The sequence below is a fragment of the Falco peregrinus genome, chromosome 2 (assembly GCF_023634155.1).
Source record: "Falco peregrinus isolate bFalPer1 chromosome 2, bFalPer1.pri, whole genome shotgun sequence".
Lineage (NCBI taxonomy): Eukaryota > Metazoa > Chordata > Aves > Falconiformes > Falconidae > Falco > Falco peregrinus.
Genome location: NC_073722.1, coordinates 119761060 through 119775140, shown reverse-complemented (window position 1 = coordinate 119775140; position 14081 = coordinate 119761060). Strand labels below are relative to the sequence as shown.

The following is a 14081-nucleotide window of genomic DNA, read 5'->3' as shown; positions in this document are numbered from 1 at the left end:
AACCCCCCTCTCAGACCCCTCCCCAGACCCCACAACCCCCCACATCCCCCCCCCCCAGACTCCATAACCCACCCAGACCTCCTACACCTCACCATAGTGCCCCACAGACCCCATAACACCCCTCTCAGACCCCCCACGGTGCCCCACAGACCCCATAACACCCCACAGACCTCCTACACCCCCTCCCACAGACCCCATAACTCCTCACAGACCTACACCCCCTTCTACAGACCCTGTAACACCCCACAGACCTCCTACACCCCTCATGTTGCCCCACAGACCCCAAAACACCACCACCACTACGGACCTCCTACATTCCCCCCACCCCAGTGCCCTACAGGCCTCATATACCCTCCCACACCCCCCACATGGCCCCCAAGGTGTCCCCCAGACCTCCTCCGACACACACCACCCCAGGCCTGACGGACAGGACACTCCTCAGGGATCCCATGCATCCCCACACACCCCACGTACACCCCCACTCACACGCCCCCACCTCACCCATCCCAGAGACCCCCCCTCCCCGCGCAGGTCCCACCCCGGAACGCGGCGTGCGGCCGCCGTTTCCGTGGGGACGCCGTGGCGCAGCCGCACCGCGAGAGCCAAGATGGCGGCGCACACGCTGCGGGGCCTGGGCCGGCCGCGGCTGAGGCTTCTCGCCGCTCGGTTCTCGCAGCGGGCTGCCGCCGGGGCCGAGTACCGGAGCGCGTACAGCCTGGACAAGCTGTACCCGCCGCGGCAGGACGGCGCCGCCGCCAGCGCCCCGGTGAGTGCCCAGGGGCGGGGGGGGGGGCGGCAAGGGGCGGGGCTTAGCGTCTGAGTGACGAAGGTGGGTGGGCGGGGTTTATGTGGGGCCGGTGCCACCGAGGGTGGGCGGGGCTTAGCACAGCGTTGACTGTGGGTGGGCGGGGCTGACCGCAAGGGGCGGTGCCACTGCGGGTGGGCGGGGCTTAGCACAACGTTGACTATGGATGAGTGGGGCTTAGCCCGAGGGATTGAGGATGGGTGGGCGGGGCTTAACGAAGGGGCGGTGCCTCCGCTAGTGGATGGGGTTTAGCACAGTAAATTGTCGGAAGATTAACGGGGGCTTAGCAGGAGGGGCGGAGCCGTCTCAGGGGCGGGACTTAGCCGAAGGGGTGGTGCCAATGAGGGTGGGCGGGGCTTATGGAAGGGGCGGTGCCACCGCGGGGTGTGGGGGGCTGATGCGGGCACCCTGCCGTGTGTTCCAGGAGACACAGCCGCCTGCTCTCGACATCCCCATGGGTGAGTGTCCCCCTCCCCCTGGGTGTGTGTCCCCTTGGGCGAGCGTCCGCATCCCACCCACCCACACCCCCCCCCGGGGCAAGCATCCCCTACCCTCCGGGCAAGCGTCCCCCTCCCCCCAGGTGAGCATCCCCCTCCCCCTGGGGCGAGTGTTCCCCTGAGGAAGCATCCCCGTCCACCAGGGCGAGCGTCCCCCTTCCCCTGGGCGACTGTCCCCGCGGATGGAGCCGGGCTGTTCCCGGGCTGCATGCCCAGCAGTGGGCTGGGGGCTGAGCTCCAGGCCTGGAGCTGAACTGGGGGTGCCAGCACCACCAAGTCCCAGCCGTCCTCCCACTGGGACCGTCCCCATGCCCTGCTGCCCGTGGTCAGAGCGGGACCATGGCTGCGGGTCACCGCCTGCTGCTCTTCCCTTCCAGCTCGCCTGACCGTGTCCTACTGCCGCAGCTGCGGCCCCGGTGGGCAGCACGTCAACAAAGGTGAGGAGAGTTTCTCCCGCTCCGAGGGAACAACCACAGCCTGCAGGTGGTTCTCTGTCCGTTGCGGTAAAATATTGACAACTTGAAGTTAAACAGCATCTTTGTGCCAGCCGATGCTAATTTCTCATTATCGTCACCCTATTAACGCAACTTCTGAGTCTTCGTAGTGCTCGAGACCAGTCGTTACATGCGATTCTCCCACAAACGCTCTTACTGGGGTCATTGCTGCTACACGCGCCGGGGGAAACACCACCTCCACCTCATCTGGTCTCATTGATCAGATGATCAATTCATCATTGATCAAACATGTCGGAAACATCACAGCACAATAAATTCTCAGCTAATTCAAATAAACTTGTAACCCTTCCTGTTCTGCCATTGCCATTGAAAATAAGATAGTGACTGGTGATAATGATAAAACTTGTAGTGTGTGTAAAGGCAGATAGTGTGACAGACCCTCCATAAAAAATCAGAGTTTGCCTTGTAGAGTGATATGCAAAAATACAGCAAGAAAGAAGTTGTGATTTTTCAGGAAATTAATACTGGAATCGCTGTGTGTTCAAAGCCAGCAGTGAACAGACTGAATTATCTCACAAAGCTTAGGCAGGCGAGCTGTTCCATGGAAAAAAATAATTGTTTTTTTCCTCGCAGTGAATAGCAAGGCAGAAGTTCGGTTCCACCTGGCATCAGCAGACTGGATTCCAGAAGCTGTGAGACAAAAAATGGCATCGATGGTAACTATTCCCCCTCCGCCAGCCAGGGCTGAAGCATCATACTTCCAGCCCGAACGGGACCACTCTGAGGAGGTTTCCATGGTCACATCCCCTTTTCCCCTCTCTAGCACAGGAATAAGATAAACCGAGCCGGTGAGCTGATCGTGAACTCTGACGAGAGTCGCTACCAAATGAGGAATCTGGCGATCTGTTTAGAAAAGATCAGGACCATGGTCACGGAGGCTACCGAGGTGCCCAAGGTGGTGTCTAAGGAGACCACACAGAAACTCATAGAGAGGTACCTTAATTGAAGGTTTTAATGACTTTCCTGGGTAGCATCCCAAGAACAGAGAGTGGTTTTTTCTCCCTGTGGATGTTTTTCAGCTCGTTATAACATTTTCAGCTCTACATTATAACTGTGCTCAAAGGTGGATGTTTCAATGCTTGCTTTGTACGCTAAAGGATCTTCCCATTTTGTTTTAGGGTGGAAAAAATGAACCGTGAACGACTACGTCAGAAAAAGATACACTCAAACATAAAACAGAGCAGGAGGGCAGACTTTGACTAGATCCTCAGTCTTCTTAAATAAATGCCGTTGGCAGGTGTAGGTGATGCTAAACGCGTGAGCTGTATGAAATAAAAATGGTCTAAAAGTGTAAATAAAAATATTGAACACCTCATTTTGAACCTAGTGAAACGCTGTGATAGCCTGTCAATCATTTTGCAGAGAAAATATTGTCCATGTTTGAGAGAAACTAAAATGCCGTATTTTTGACAGGTACTTTTTGGGGTTTTTTGAATCCTTAATGCCCTTTGTCCAGCCCTCTGCTCTGTGGGAACACCCTCTGCTGCTGAACATAAAAGCAAAGGTAGATTTGGGGGAGAAGAAAGGGGAGTAAGAGCAGTCTTAACCGCGTATCCAAGTAGCAAATAGGACTATTCACTGCTTCAAGCGCTTTCCTTCCACTTTAGTTGTTGGGTTTTTTTTCCTAACCAAAAACCACGCCTGTCACTGCATTGAAAGAACTGAAAGCCACGGCAGGGATTTGGCAGGAGGTGATTGCTCTCCATCGATGCTACAAGGTAGGAACCACCCTGTGGAACGCCAAGACCTCGGGCTGAGCTCCCTCAGGAGTCACTCAGCACCCAGCCCTGTTTGAACAGCACCAGGTTCTGTGGTGCAGGATGGATTTCAGCCCCGCCAGCCTGGGGTACAGTGGGGGGCTCCAAGATCCTGAAATGACCCTTTTTTTCATGTTTCCGCAGGCCCCAGTGGCCTAATGGACAAGGCACTGGCCTTCTAAGTCAGGGATTGTGGGTTCGAGTCCCACCTGGGGTGAGCAGAGGGGGTTCTGTTTTAGGCAACAACCCAAAGAAGAGGGGAAAGTGCTGGCTGTGGGAGCTTAACTGGGGCACCGCGAGGTGCGGGGGTCCCTAACTGGGTGTGCGGGGGTCCCTAACTGGGGCATGGCGAGGGGTGCAGGGTCCCTAACTGGGGCATGGACTGGGGCATGGTGAGGGGTGCGGGATCCCTAACTGGGGGGGCGTGGTGAGGGGTGTGGGGTCCCTAACTGGGGCATGGCAAAGAGTTGTGGGGTCCCTAACTGGGGGGCCACGGCGAGGGATGTGTGGGGTCCCCTCTGGACACTCATGGCTCCACGCCAGCCAGTGCCCAGTCCCCTTTGGAAGAGGGGCTCTTCAGCTTTGCCCTTGCACCACCTGCATCAGCATTTACCCCCCCAGCCTCCCCCAAACACGGGTGCATCCCACCATCCCTCCCAGGAAACCCTGCCATGGCCCGGCCGCCCTCATCCCTCTGTTCGCCAGCAAGGGCAGCAAAGATTTCAATTTTTCTCCTGCCTGAAGCTTTTATGCAGGGGTGGGGTGGGGGGGAGGCTGCCGGCCCCCCCTCACTGGCAAAGGAGCCTGCAGCCCTGTGCGGTACCCAAAGCAGGTGTCATTGCTTCAGGTGTCGGTACCCAAGGCAGGTGTCACTGCTTCAGGGGTGTTTGTGACACTGAAAGTTGTCACAGGACCATCAGTCGGGACCTCCCATGACCCCACCGCCACCATCACCTGCCGCCCAGCTCTCCTGCCCCAGATTTTACAGGAAGATTGAAAAAATTTTGTCTTAAGCCTTGGAGCCGGCCCGTGGCGGCTGGACACGTCATTAAAAACACGCCCCACGCGTGTGGCTGCTGTGTGGGCCGTGAGCCCACCCCCGGGGCTGCTGGGGGAGCATCGCCCCCCACCAAGCCTGGTCACCCCGCAGGGGGAAAAGAGTCACCCCAGGTGGGACTCGAACCCACAATCCCTGGCTTAGGAGGCCAGTGCCTTATCCATTAGGCCACTGGGGCCGCCTACGGAGTCTATTTTGGCGCCTTCACTTAACTCTCTGATGGCCGGAGGGGAACGTGGCCACGGCGAGTGGGCAGGGGGGTCCCGCACAGCCCCGGGAGGCCCCCCCGGGACTGAACGTCCCCCAGCGCAGGGCAGCCCTGTGCCCGCCAAGCCACGCAGCCCCCTCCCCCCCCCGGTAAAACCGCCCAGCTCGGTCCGGCCCTGTGCACGGCGCTGCCGGCGCGGGGGGCTGGAGACCCCTGCGAGGAGCCCAGCCCGCTCCGCCCCGCCCCAGCCCGCTCACCCGGGCTCCCCCCCGAGCCCCCCCAGTTTGCCCCGGCCCCCCCCGGAAGTGGCGGCCCCTGCGCGGCCCCAGCGGCCTAATGGATGAGGCACCGGCCGCTTAAGCCAGGGCCTGAGGGTTCGAGTTCCCACCTGGGGTGGCAGCCACTATTTTATTTTTTTTTTACCCCCCCAGCCCTACCCCGCAGGGAGGGGCGAGGTCGGGGGGACACCCCCCCCAGACACACACCCCCCACCCCGGCCCCCGTGCCTCACCGGGCGCTCCCCGCAGCGGCGCCAAGCCCCAGCCCCGGCTGCCCCCACCCTTTTGTTCCCACCTCCCAAAAACCGGCCGCAGGGGCCGGGCTCCGCTTCGCCCCCACCCCCGGGCTGCGGCCCCGCCGTGGGGCAGAGCCCCGGGGCCTTGCGGGGCAGAGCCGGCCCTAAGGCACCCCCCAGCACCGACACCCCCGGCTGCTCTCACCCCACGGGGCAGGGACCGACCACCGACCGCCGCCCCCCCCACCTTCCAGGGGTGTGGGGAAATTAAACGACTCGTGGCTTTAAAACAACCACGAAGGGACTCGAACCCTCAATCTTCTGATCCGAAGTCAGACGCCTTATCCATTAGGCCACGTGGTCCCCCATAACTCTGGTTTGGGGACAGCAACACACACCGGGGGGGGGGTCCGGGGGGTGGGGTGGGGGGTCTCCTGCCACCCCTTGTGCATCACCCACGCTCCCATCCCTCCTGGGATTGTGGCTGTTCCTCCCCGTGGTGGGGTGAGCGGGCAGGGGGCCCCTCCTCCCATGGGACCCCGTAGGTCACCATGAACCCCCACAGCCTCCCCCATACGTGCTGATGGAGGCTGTGCCGTGCAGGAATCCTGTGGGCTGGAGCAGCGACGTTCCCCTCCTGCCACCGGCTCTGCTGCCCGCTGCTCCAGCCGTGCTGCTGAGGATGCCAACAACTCCGAACACAAATACAACCCACAAATAAGAGCAGACACCAGCCAGGGACACCCCCAACACAGAGCAGCTGGGGTCACTGCCACCCTCACCCTACAGCTGCCAGGGGTACATGAGTCCAGGCCTTCCCTGCCACATCCCCATGGAAAGGCAAAGCCAAGACCATCACACCCAGCCGAGGCTGTACATTCCTTCCATTTGACTCCCAGGGTCGGGCATCACTGGGGAAGGAGGGAGGACAGGGACAGCTGGGACCTTGGAACCAAGTCATGCATTCAGTGTGGTGGCCACAGTGTCTACGAGCCACCAGTGATGGCACCTGCAGTAACACAGCACCGCTACAGCGTGACGGTGCGCTGCAGGAAGCACCGCGGGGCTCAGGCTCCTGCTCCTTACCCACCGCACCTCCTGCACCCTCCACAGCACGGCTTGGCTTCTCCCCAAAAACCTGCGCTTCTCATCTAATCCTAGAAAAACTTCCCAAAGCCCACCACAGGGCAGGAAGGTATTTTAGCCTCTTCCACTGCCACGGGTGGTTTGGGGGACATGTTGGTTCCCGGGGTATGTCCAGCTCAGCTTCCAGCTGTGTGTCTTTTCCAATGCATCCATCGGACGAAAGCTGAGTAGAGGCATGCTGGAGAGGAAGGACTGGGCGAGATGAGCTCTCGTGCCCTGTGGCTGTGCAGACCCCCCCAGTACGGCGGGTGGCAGCAGCCAGACCAGAGCACGTAGCAGCTGCCCCAGCTCCATCCACCCCTGGTGCCCCCAAGAGCTCACCAAGGTGTGGGGGGCACAGAGGGGTGTAGGGTGCAAATCCCGATCGTGTCAGATGCAAGGGGGTGGGGCAGCACTAAGCCAGATGTGTGGTGGTGACAGCCCGGTCAAGTGGATCTGGTGCCTGACTGCAGACTGGGGGGCCAAGGGTCTGAGCCCCCCATGGCCGAGTGTCCCTTGGCCCCAGGGTGCAGGAAGCTCCTTGGTGCTGGCAGCAGTTGCCCGCTTTTGCCCAGCACCAGGGAATTCGAAGCCCTTGGAATGCCACGTGTCCCTGCAGCATTTCCCCCAGGGCTGTTTTCTCCCCGCTCTGCACCCTGGTCCTCACCCATCAGCCGGCACAGTCACTCCAGCTCATGAGGAGCAGCACAGGTCCAGCCTCCTGCTGCCTGAGCCTTAGCGCTCTGGAGCCAGGAGCAGCAAAAACCAGCAGGAACAAAACTTGGTACTGCCCAAGCGAGGCCATGACTGATGGAAGTCCCTCTGAGCACACGGTGACCCAGCCCAGGCCCCTGGTGGTGCTGCCACCAGGACATCGCAGTGGGACTGTGGGTACAGCATCTCCAGGGGATGCAGAGAAAACGCTGCCCAGAGGAACCCAAGCGATCAAACACCCCCAAGAGCCACCTGATGCTATCCAGTCTTGTAAGAAGGATGCAAAAATCGTTCTCTGGCTGCACTTTCGATCACAGCCTTGAAGCTGGTCAACCAAAGAGGTGGAAGCCAAGTGGTCCCAGGTAACACCAGCCTGGAGACACCCCTTTCGCCCCATCCCCATCCCCCAGAGCAGGCAGGGTTTGCTGAGCAGCCCAGGGACCTGCAGCTCGGCTGCCTGGGGCTGCCGGTGGCCCAACACCCAGGGCTTTGCCAGGTTTGCTGCCTTTCAGGCGGTGGAGTCATTTCCCCCCACCCCTAAGAGAGAAAAATTACTCAGAAAGAAACTTGACTTTAGGTTTTACTAGTGTGATATCACCCTGACCACAGCTGCCTTTTAAAATCCATTAACTCCACAGGAAAAGACCCTCCAAGCAGCTTTTTAATGCAACGAACCTGAGAGGGCGTTATCCCAAAGGCACGTACGTGGAGGGCTAGGGTCCCAGGGCAGCACAGCCAGACTGCGTGGTCCCAGCAAACAGCCCTTGCAGAGATGCGTTATCCAGCAGAGTAAAGCTTCCTTCCCACTAAAGCTTGCCATGCTCTGGGAAGAGCTTTACATGACATCTGCAAGGTGGTCATCCCCCAGCCTTTTTGTTGGGAGTCAGATGTAGCTGATGATACAGGGAGCACCTGGAAGGGGTCAAAATACAGCAGAAATTCCTGACTTAGCCCTGACCCAGCTCTGCCCAGACAAGGCTCATTAAACAGCTTTAATACCCTGCTTCTGCACTGCTGGGGACACCTGGGGAGGTGCCCATGCCCCAAAGAACCGCTCTTGCATTAACAGCTCTCCAAAAAACACCCTTTCATTAACACCTGTTCTCGTTTCAGCTGGGATAGAGTTAATTTTATTCTGAGTAGCTGGGGCAGTGCTGTGTTTTGGCCATGATGTGAGAACAACATTGATAGCACACTGACGTTTTTAGTTGTTGCTGGGTGATGTTTATACTAAATCAAGGACTTCTCAGTTTCCTGGGCCCTGCCAGCGAGAGGGCTGGAGGGGCACTGGAAGCTGGGAGGGGACACGGCCAGGACAGGTGACCCAAACTGGCCAAAGGGGTATTCCATACCATATAACATCCCGCTGAGTATATAAACTGGGGGAAGAAGAAGGAAAGGGGGTAAACATCCGACATTATGGCGTTTGTCATCCCAAGTAACCCTTCTGGTGATGGAGCCCTGCTTCCCTGGGGATGGCCGGACACCTGCCTGCCCATGGGCAGTGGTGAATGAATTCCTTGCTTTGCTTTGCTTGCGTGTGCAGCTTTTGCTTTGCCTGTTAAATTGTTCTTATCTCAACCCTTGAGTTTTACATTCCTTTCTGATCCTCCTCCCCATCCGTCTGGGTGAGGGGCAGTGAGCTAGTGGCTGCGAGGTGCTAGGTTGCCGGCCGGGGTTAAACCACAACACAAGTCTCCAAATCCCATCCTTTCATCAGCAGGGCCCAGGGAAAAGCTGCTGGTTCTTCCCTTGGTGACAGCCTCACCTGGGCGTGTGGGACCATGGAGCATCCATCTCTGCACGGAAATCCGGGGCAGTTTGTAGCTGCTCCTCCTGGGTTCCCTTGTGATAGGCAGGCTGGGGCGGCTGCCGTGGAACTGATCACCGCATCGTCCCGGTGAGTGAGCCTGGGGCTGCCATGGGGGTCTGGCTGCCCCAAAACATGTCATGGACCACTTCGACCTCCCTCTTCAGCCATCCCCTCCGCAAGCTCTGCCTGCAGAAGCCACCCAGACACATGAACCCAGCAGTGCTGCTTCCTTCGCACATCTGGACCCTCCCTGTGCATCACCCTCCTCAACTGACATCTGCCACTGGGGATGGGGAACATCTTCCCACCGAGCCGCCACAGCCAGCACCCTGCGGGCAGCAGCGGGAGGCGGGGGAGGCGGCCCGGCAGCGCTGCGCGGGGCTGGCGGCACCGACCCGGGGGGAAGGAGCACGGAACCGGGGTTGGCACCGGCAAAAGGCGGCTCACCCCAGATGGGACTCGAACCCACAATCCCTGGCTTAGGAGGCCAGTGCCTTATCCATTAGGCCACTGGGGCTGCGCAGGGCGCGCGCCCCGGCCCGGGAGAACGGCCCCGACCCCTGCGGGCCCAGCAGGCGGTGTGGGGGCGGGGCGGGGGGGGCGGGGCGGGGGGCGCGCGGGCGGGCCCTAGCCCCGAGGGGAGGGGGCGCGAAGAGGGGAGCGGGAAAAACTGGAGCGGGTTTAAAAGTGCGGGGAAAAGGGGCCGACCACGAAGGGACTCGAACCCTCAATCTTCTGATCCGAAGTCAGACGCCTTATCCATTAGGCCACGCGGTCACTGATACTGCAGCCCCTCCCCCCCCGTCCCAGCGATCCTGCCAACCCCCAGCATCACGCCCACCCCCACCCCTCAAGACCCCCCAAGTCCTCCCTGAGCCCCTGGAGCCCCCTGAGCTCCCCAAGCCCCCCAAGCCCTCCCAAGATTCCCGGAGCCCCTGGGTGCACGGCGGGCCACCAGCAGACGTGGCAGGCCACCAGAAGATGTGGCGGACCACCAGCAGACACAGCAGGCTGCCAGCAGATGTGGCAGACCACCAGAAGACATGGCGGGCCACCAGAAGTCATGGTGGGCCACCAGAAGACACGGTGGGAGTAGGACTGTGTCACCATGGCCAGGCTGTGGGGAAGTCGAGCATGGCACAGGGCGGCTGCGCTCGCTGCGCTGGAGCCAGGGGACACCCCTGCAGCCAGGGCTTGGGTACGTGGCTGGGAGAGGCAGAAGCAGGGTGCTGCGCAGGATGGGCCCCCGCTGCGCAGCCAAGTCATCCCATCGCCTCGCCCAGCCTTGGAAGTGCCACATGGGTCCGGCTTTCCTCCCTCCTCTGCCCCCCCACGAGCTGCCGAGGGAGGGATGCTGCGTGGGGCGTGCGGTGGGGCCAAGGACCTCACTGCAACAGGACGCAGCGGGTACCAAAAGTTTGCAGAGGCAGAGGAGCAGCTCACATCACACCAGCTGCTGGCAGATGTGAGGGATTGCTGGAGGTCAGGTCACCTCTAGCTCCATTCTGGGGGCTCAACATTGTCCCACCTCTAGCGACACCGTCCCACCAGCGTAAACTCCTACGGCCAGCACAGGGGTCACCTCTACTTCTCTTCACACCAGTTACCTCCAGTTCAAACCCTGCCCTATGGCCCATACACTTCCTACCTCCCACACAACCAAAGGGCAAATAAATAAGGTGCCACCTGCAATGCCCCAGCAGGATGGGACTTCCCAAGCACACAAGAATTGGAGCTGCTTCCCTGCAAGGGAACCATCGCTGGAATCACCACGGAAAAAATAGGCAGTGATGGAGAGGAGGGCGGCTGAGGGAAAGGCAGGCAGAGATGTAGGGAAAAAAAAAAAAAGTCTCTGAGCCTTTCACCTTAGCCGTGAGGGCTTGGAGAAGAACCTCGAGAGCGCGGGAGAGCAGCAAGGAGGCAGAAACAAAATCAGTGGGCACATGAGAGGCTCGGTGCTTTGGGAAATGAGGACATCCTCGAACACCCACAGGCTGGGCTGCTACAGAGCAGGGCTGGGCTCGAGGGAGAGCAGCCTCCCCGGCACCCCTCACATCACACAAGCACTAATTTTAATTTCTATTCCATTTCAATGGCATTGCAGTAAACTCTCAGCCCTGTAAATGAGACAAGATTTGGTTCTGAGTAGCTCTGGCTCCTTGCCTTTTCGTTGTGTTCCTTGCCCTCAAATTGTTGGATTTTTTTTTTTTAATGACCTTATTCTTCCTTTACCACAACTAAACTGGCTCTTGGGAGCAGCTTTGAGTGCATCACACCATTAGCAAAGTCTTCCTTCCAGTGCAAATAGATACATCAAAAGTCTAGCTTCTGTTTACAAAACAGCCACCCCTCATTAATAAATATCAAATCAACTTCTACATAACAAATGACGTGTCCTGGAACTGTTCATAAGGCACACAGGGCTATTTTCCTCTTTATTTGGAAGCAGGAGACGATGCAGCGAGCTTTTATAGCTATCCTCACCTTTTCTCTTGGGACAGGTAAGTACAAGAGGCATGGAAAAGCTTTGAGGAATTCTGTTCCCATCTATGTGAGAAGGGATTTGCCCGTGTTACCGATGTTTTTCACATCCCCAACTCCGTACCCTTTCTCTTCTGGCACACCCCTCGCAGGCTGAGATCCTGCCTGATCCTTTTCTGATTCCAGTGGATATTTTTTTTTTCTAGCAGGGGCTGTTCCGAGGTACGTCTGCACCTACTACGATGTGGTTGAATACCTGAACGTTTCCTCTCACAGCAAGCTGCACACACACATCCTGCCCAAGACAAGCTTGGAGGAGCCTTTGGAAGTGAAGGTGGATCTTATGCTGGTGGCGATTCTCTCTGTGGTAAGGACCCAAAACTCCCGTTTGGGGCTTTAGAGCAGAAAACTGGGCGATGGCTGGGCTGGGGTCTGAGTCTTCTGCCAGGCAGGGCTGGGCCAGCAAAGCCACGGGGATGAGCATCAGTCCCTTCCACTTCTTCGGCTTTCTGCTGTTGGAAAGCATTTTTGGAAGATCTGGAGCATCTTCTCCGTCATCTTCTAGAGCATCCTACTTCCAGGAAAAAGTTCAGAGGCAGGGTCAGACAAGCAGCCTGCTTTACAGCAAGCTCTGCAACCAACCTGTGGGGTGCCCGAACTGAGCAACACATTTGCAGGGCACTGGTGTGTAAATATTAGCAATAACTTTATTTTTTTTTTTCTGCAAACCATTAGACCGTGTGCTCCCTCTCTTCGGCCACAGGATCAGGATCCTTGAGCTCTTTTCCTGAGTTTCTACAACCTGTATGCTACAAAAGCAACGAGGAGAGCTTCTGGGTTCTGCATTGGATGTACCTAAGAAAATCAGCTCAGTATCTTCCCTTTTGTTCCTCCAGGTAGAAAAGCTCCAGACAGTCACATTTTACTTCATGTTGAACCTGGTAGGTCCCTCGGGAGCGTTCCTCTCCTGTGATGCCTGGCGCGACGGCTGCTGCCGAGCCCCATGCTCATTTCTCCCCTGCCATTTCTTCCCCCAGGAGTGGGAAAACACTTTTGTAACCTGGGACCCGCAGGATTTCTGTAACATTTCCAGAGTCATTCTGCCCACGGATACGTACTGGTCTCCCCGCATCTTCATTTTAGAGCAGTAGGTTCCCCTTCCACTCATCCACTGGCTTAAGCGAAACACAACGAATGTAAACTGGTGGTGGTGGTGTAGGAAATGGGGTAAACTCCTCTGGTTAAGTTATTCCCATGAACTCTCTGTAACCAAGAACCTCATCATTTAGATTAACGGTGACCATGGTTTATACAAAGCACTTTGTGGCTCTGTAATACTGTGACATCTCCAGAGATGCCTGGGCTGTAGCTTGAGCTGGGGAAGCAGCAGAGACCAGCAATGCCCTGGAATGGCATGACCCTTCGCAGTTTGCTGTTAGGGGATGGAGCACCGGGAGTCTGACAGAGGGGTGGGCACCGCTCTTCGGTGAGGGGGAGGCAGCAGAGCCAGAAGTGAGTCCCCAGGGAGAGCGGAACGTGGAGGGGGGAGAAGTAGAGCTTCCTTAGGAGGTGCAGAGCTGCTACAGCCCTTGGCGAGAGGCACTCACCAGCCCTTCCAGCCCCAGGTCTCCCCCAGGCTGGGCACAGCCGGAGCTGCCCGGGAGGGGATGCTGACAGCCCAGGCTCTGGGGGACCGCGGGGCACCACAGCGCCGTGGAGCTCGGTCACTCTCCACTTTTGTTTACTCCAGAGTGAACGGACAAAACTTGAACCTGGATTATACGGTCATCGAGCACAACGGCAGCTTCACCTCCACCCAGCCCTTCCAGGTTACCTTAACGTGCAGCCTGATGATCCTCAAGTTTCCCTTTGACACCCAGATGTGCAACTTGAGCATCACTTTATTCCTTTACCCAGGTAGAGCAGCAAGCGGAGTTTTGCTACAGCTGGGCTAAATTTTCAGGAGGAACAGATGAGAAGGACCCTGGCGAACTCCTGGGTTCCCTTAGCAGCACCATGTGCTCACACTGGGTTAGTGGGATTGTGGCTGTGTAACACCAGGGAAAATGAGCTAAACCACTGCCATTCTGTTTTGGCACATTTCCCAGCAACATCTCTGGAAGCATTTGGATGTTCTGTGGTAAGTGCCCTTAGGACAAACCAGGAGATTAGGAGGCTTCCTGCAACAAGGCTACTTGTTCACGTTCAATTTTGCAGGACTGATCTTTAAACATACCTGAAAGTCATCAAAATAGGAGGAAATTCAGGACAGTTTCAGGGAGCCAAACTGCAGCCAGAGTTCATCCCAATAGGAAGGCTTGAAGAATAAGCAGAGGTGACATGCAACCCTCCAGCTCCCATCCGCAAAGAATGGGATTCACCAGAGATTTTCCCTCTGATCCACATTCCCAGAGGTCCAGCCAAGTCTCTTCACCAGAGTCCTTTTTAATTTCTCCCTGATGAGCTAAGAAAACGCAGCAGTGCAAGAAATGTTGCCTTTCCCCATCTGCACACACCCTTGGTTGGGAGGGAAGGGGAGAGGAAATAACTGACCTCTAATAAATACCTAAATTCTGCAATTTGCCTCCTGCTCTG

The 14081-nt window shown here is 57.7% G+C and overlaps 1 protein-coding gene and 5 non-coding genes across 6 annotated transcripts; 2 read left to right on the top strand and 4 right to left on the bottom strand.

Moving 5' to 3' along the window:
• Positions 1 to 570: 570 nt before the first annotated feature.
• Positions 571 to 3132, top strand: MRPL58 (mitochondrial ribosomal protein L58). Its single transcript, XM_055797852.1, has 6 exons — positions 571 to 766; positions 1230 to 1263; positions 1680 to 1739; positions 2391 to 2473; positions 2581 to 2750; positions 2936 to 3132. The coding sequence occupies exons 1-6, from the start codon at positions 608 to 610 to the stop codon at positions 3018 to 3020; spliced, it is 591 nt and encodes a 196-aa protein (XP_055653827.1). The 5' UTR covers positions 571 to 607; the 3' UTR covers positions 3021 to 3132.
• A 586-nt stretch (positions 3133 to 3718) lies between these two features.
• Positions 3719 to 3791, top strand: TRNAR-UCU (transfer RNA arginine (anticodon UCU)). Its single transcript has one exon. It is a non-coding gene; the product is annotated as a tRNA-Arg (tRNA).
• Positions 3792 to 4736: 945 nt separating this feature from the next.
• On the bottom strand, positions 4737 to 4809 carry TRNAR-CCU (transfer RNA arginine (anticodon CCU)). Its single transcript has one exon. It is a non-coding gene; the product is annotated as a tRNA-Arg (tRNA).
• Positions 4810 to 5643: 834 nt separating this feature from the next.
• TRNAR-UCG (transfer RNA arginine (anticodon UCG)) lies at positions 5644 to 5716 on the bottom strand. The gene has a single exon. It is a non-coding gene; the product is annotated as a tRNA-Arg (tRNA).
• A 3733-nt stretch (positions 5717 to 9449) lies between these two features.
• On the bottom strand, positions 9450 to 9522 carry TRNAR-CCU (transfer RNA arginine (anticodon CCU)). Its single transcript has one exon. It is a non-coding gene; the product is annotated as a tRNA-Arg (tRNA).
• A 187-nt stretch (positions 9523 to 9709) lies between these two features.
• TRNAR-UCG (transfer RNA arginine (anticodon UCG)) lies at positions 9710 to 9782 on the bottom strand. The gene has a single exon. It is a non-coding gene; the product is annotated as a tRNA-Arg (tRNA).
• Positions 9783 to 14081: the final 4299 nt, after the last annotated feature.

Excerpts from the sequence above, each read along its gene's own strand:
- MRPL58 (XM_055797852.1), top strand. The coding sequence starts at position 608 with ATGGCGGCGCACACGCTGCGGGGCCTGGGCCGGCCGCGGCTGAGGCTT. Across the intron at positions 1,264-1,679 it reads TGCTCTCGACATCCCCATGG|CTCGCCTGACCGTGTCCTAC; the intron begins GTGAGTGTCCCC and ends CTTCCCTTCCAG. Across the intron at positions 2,474-2,580 it reads GACAAAAAATGGCATCGATG|CACAGGAATAAGATAAACCG; the intron begins GTAACTATTCCC and ends TCCCCTCTCTAG.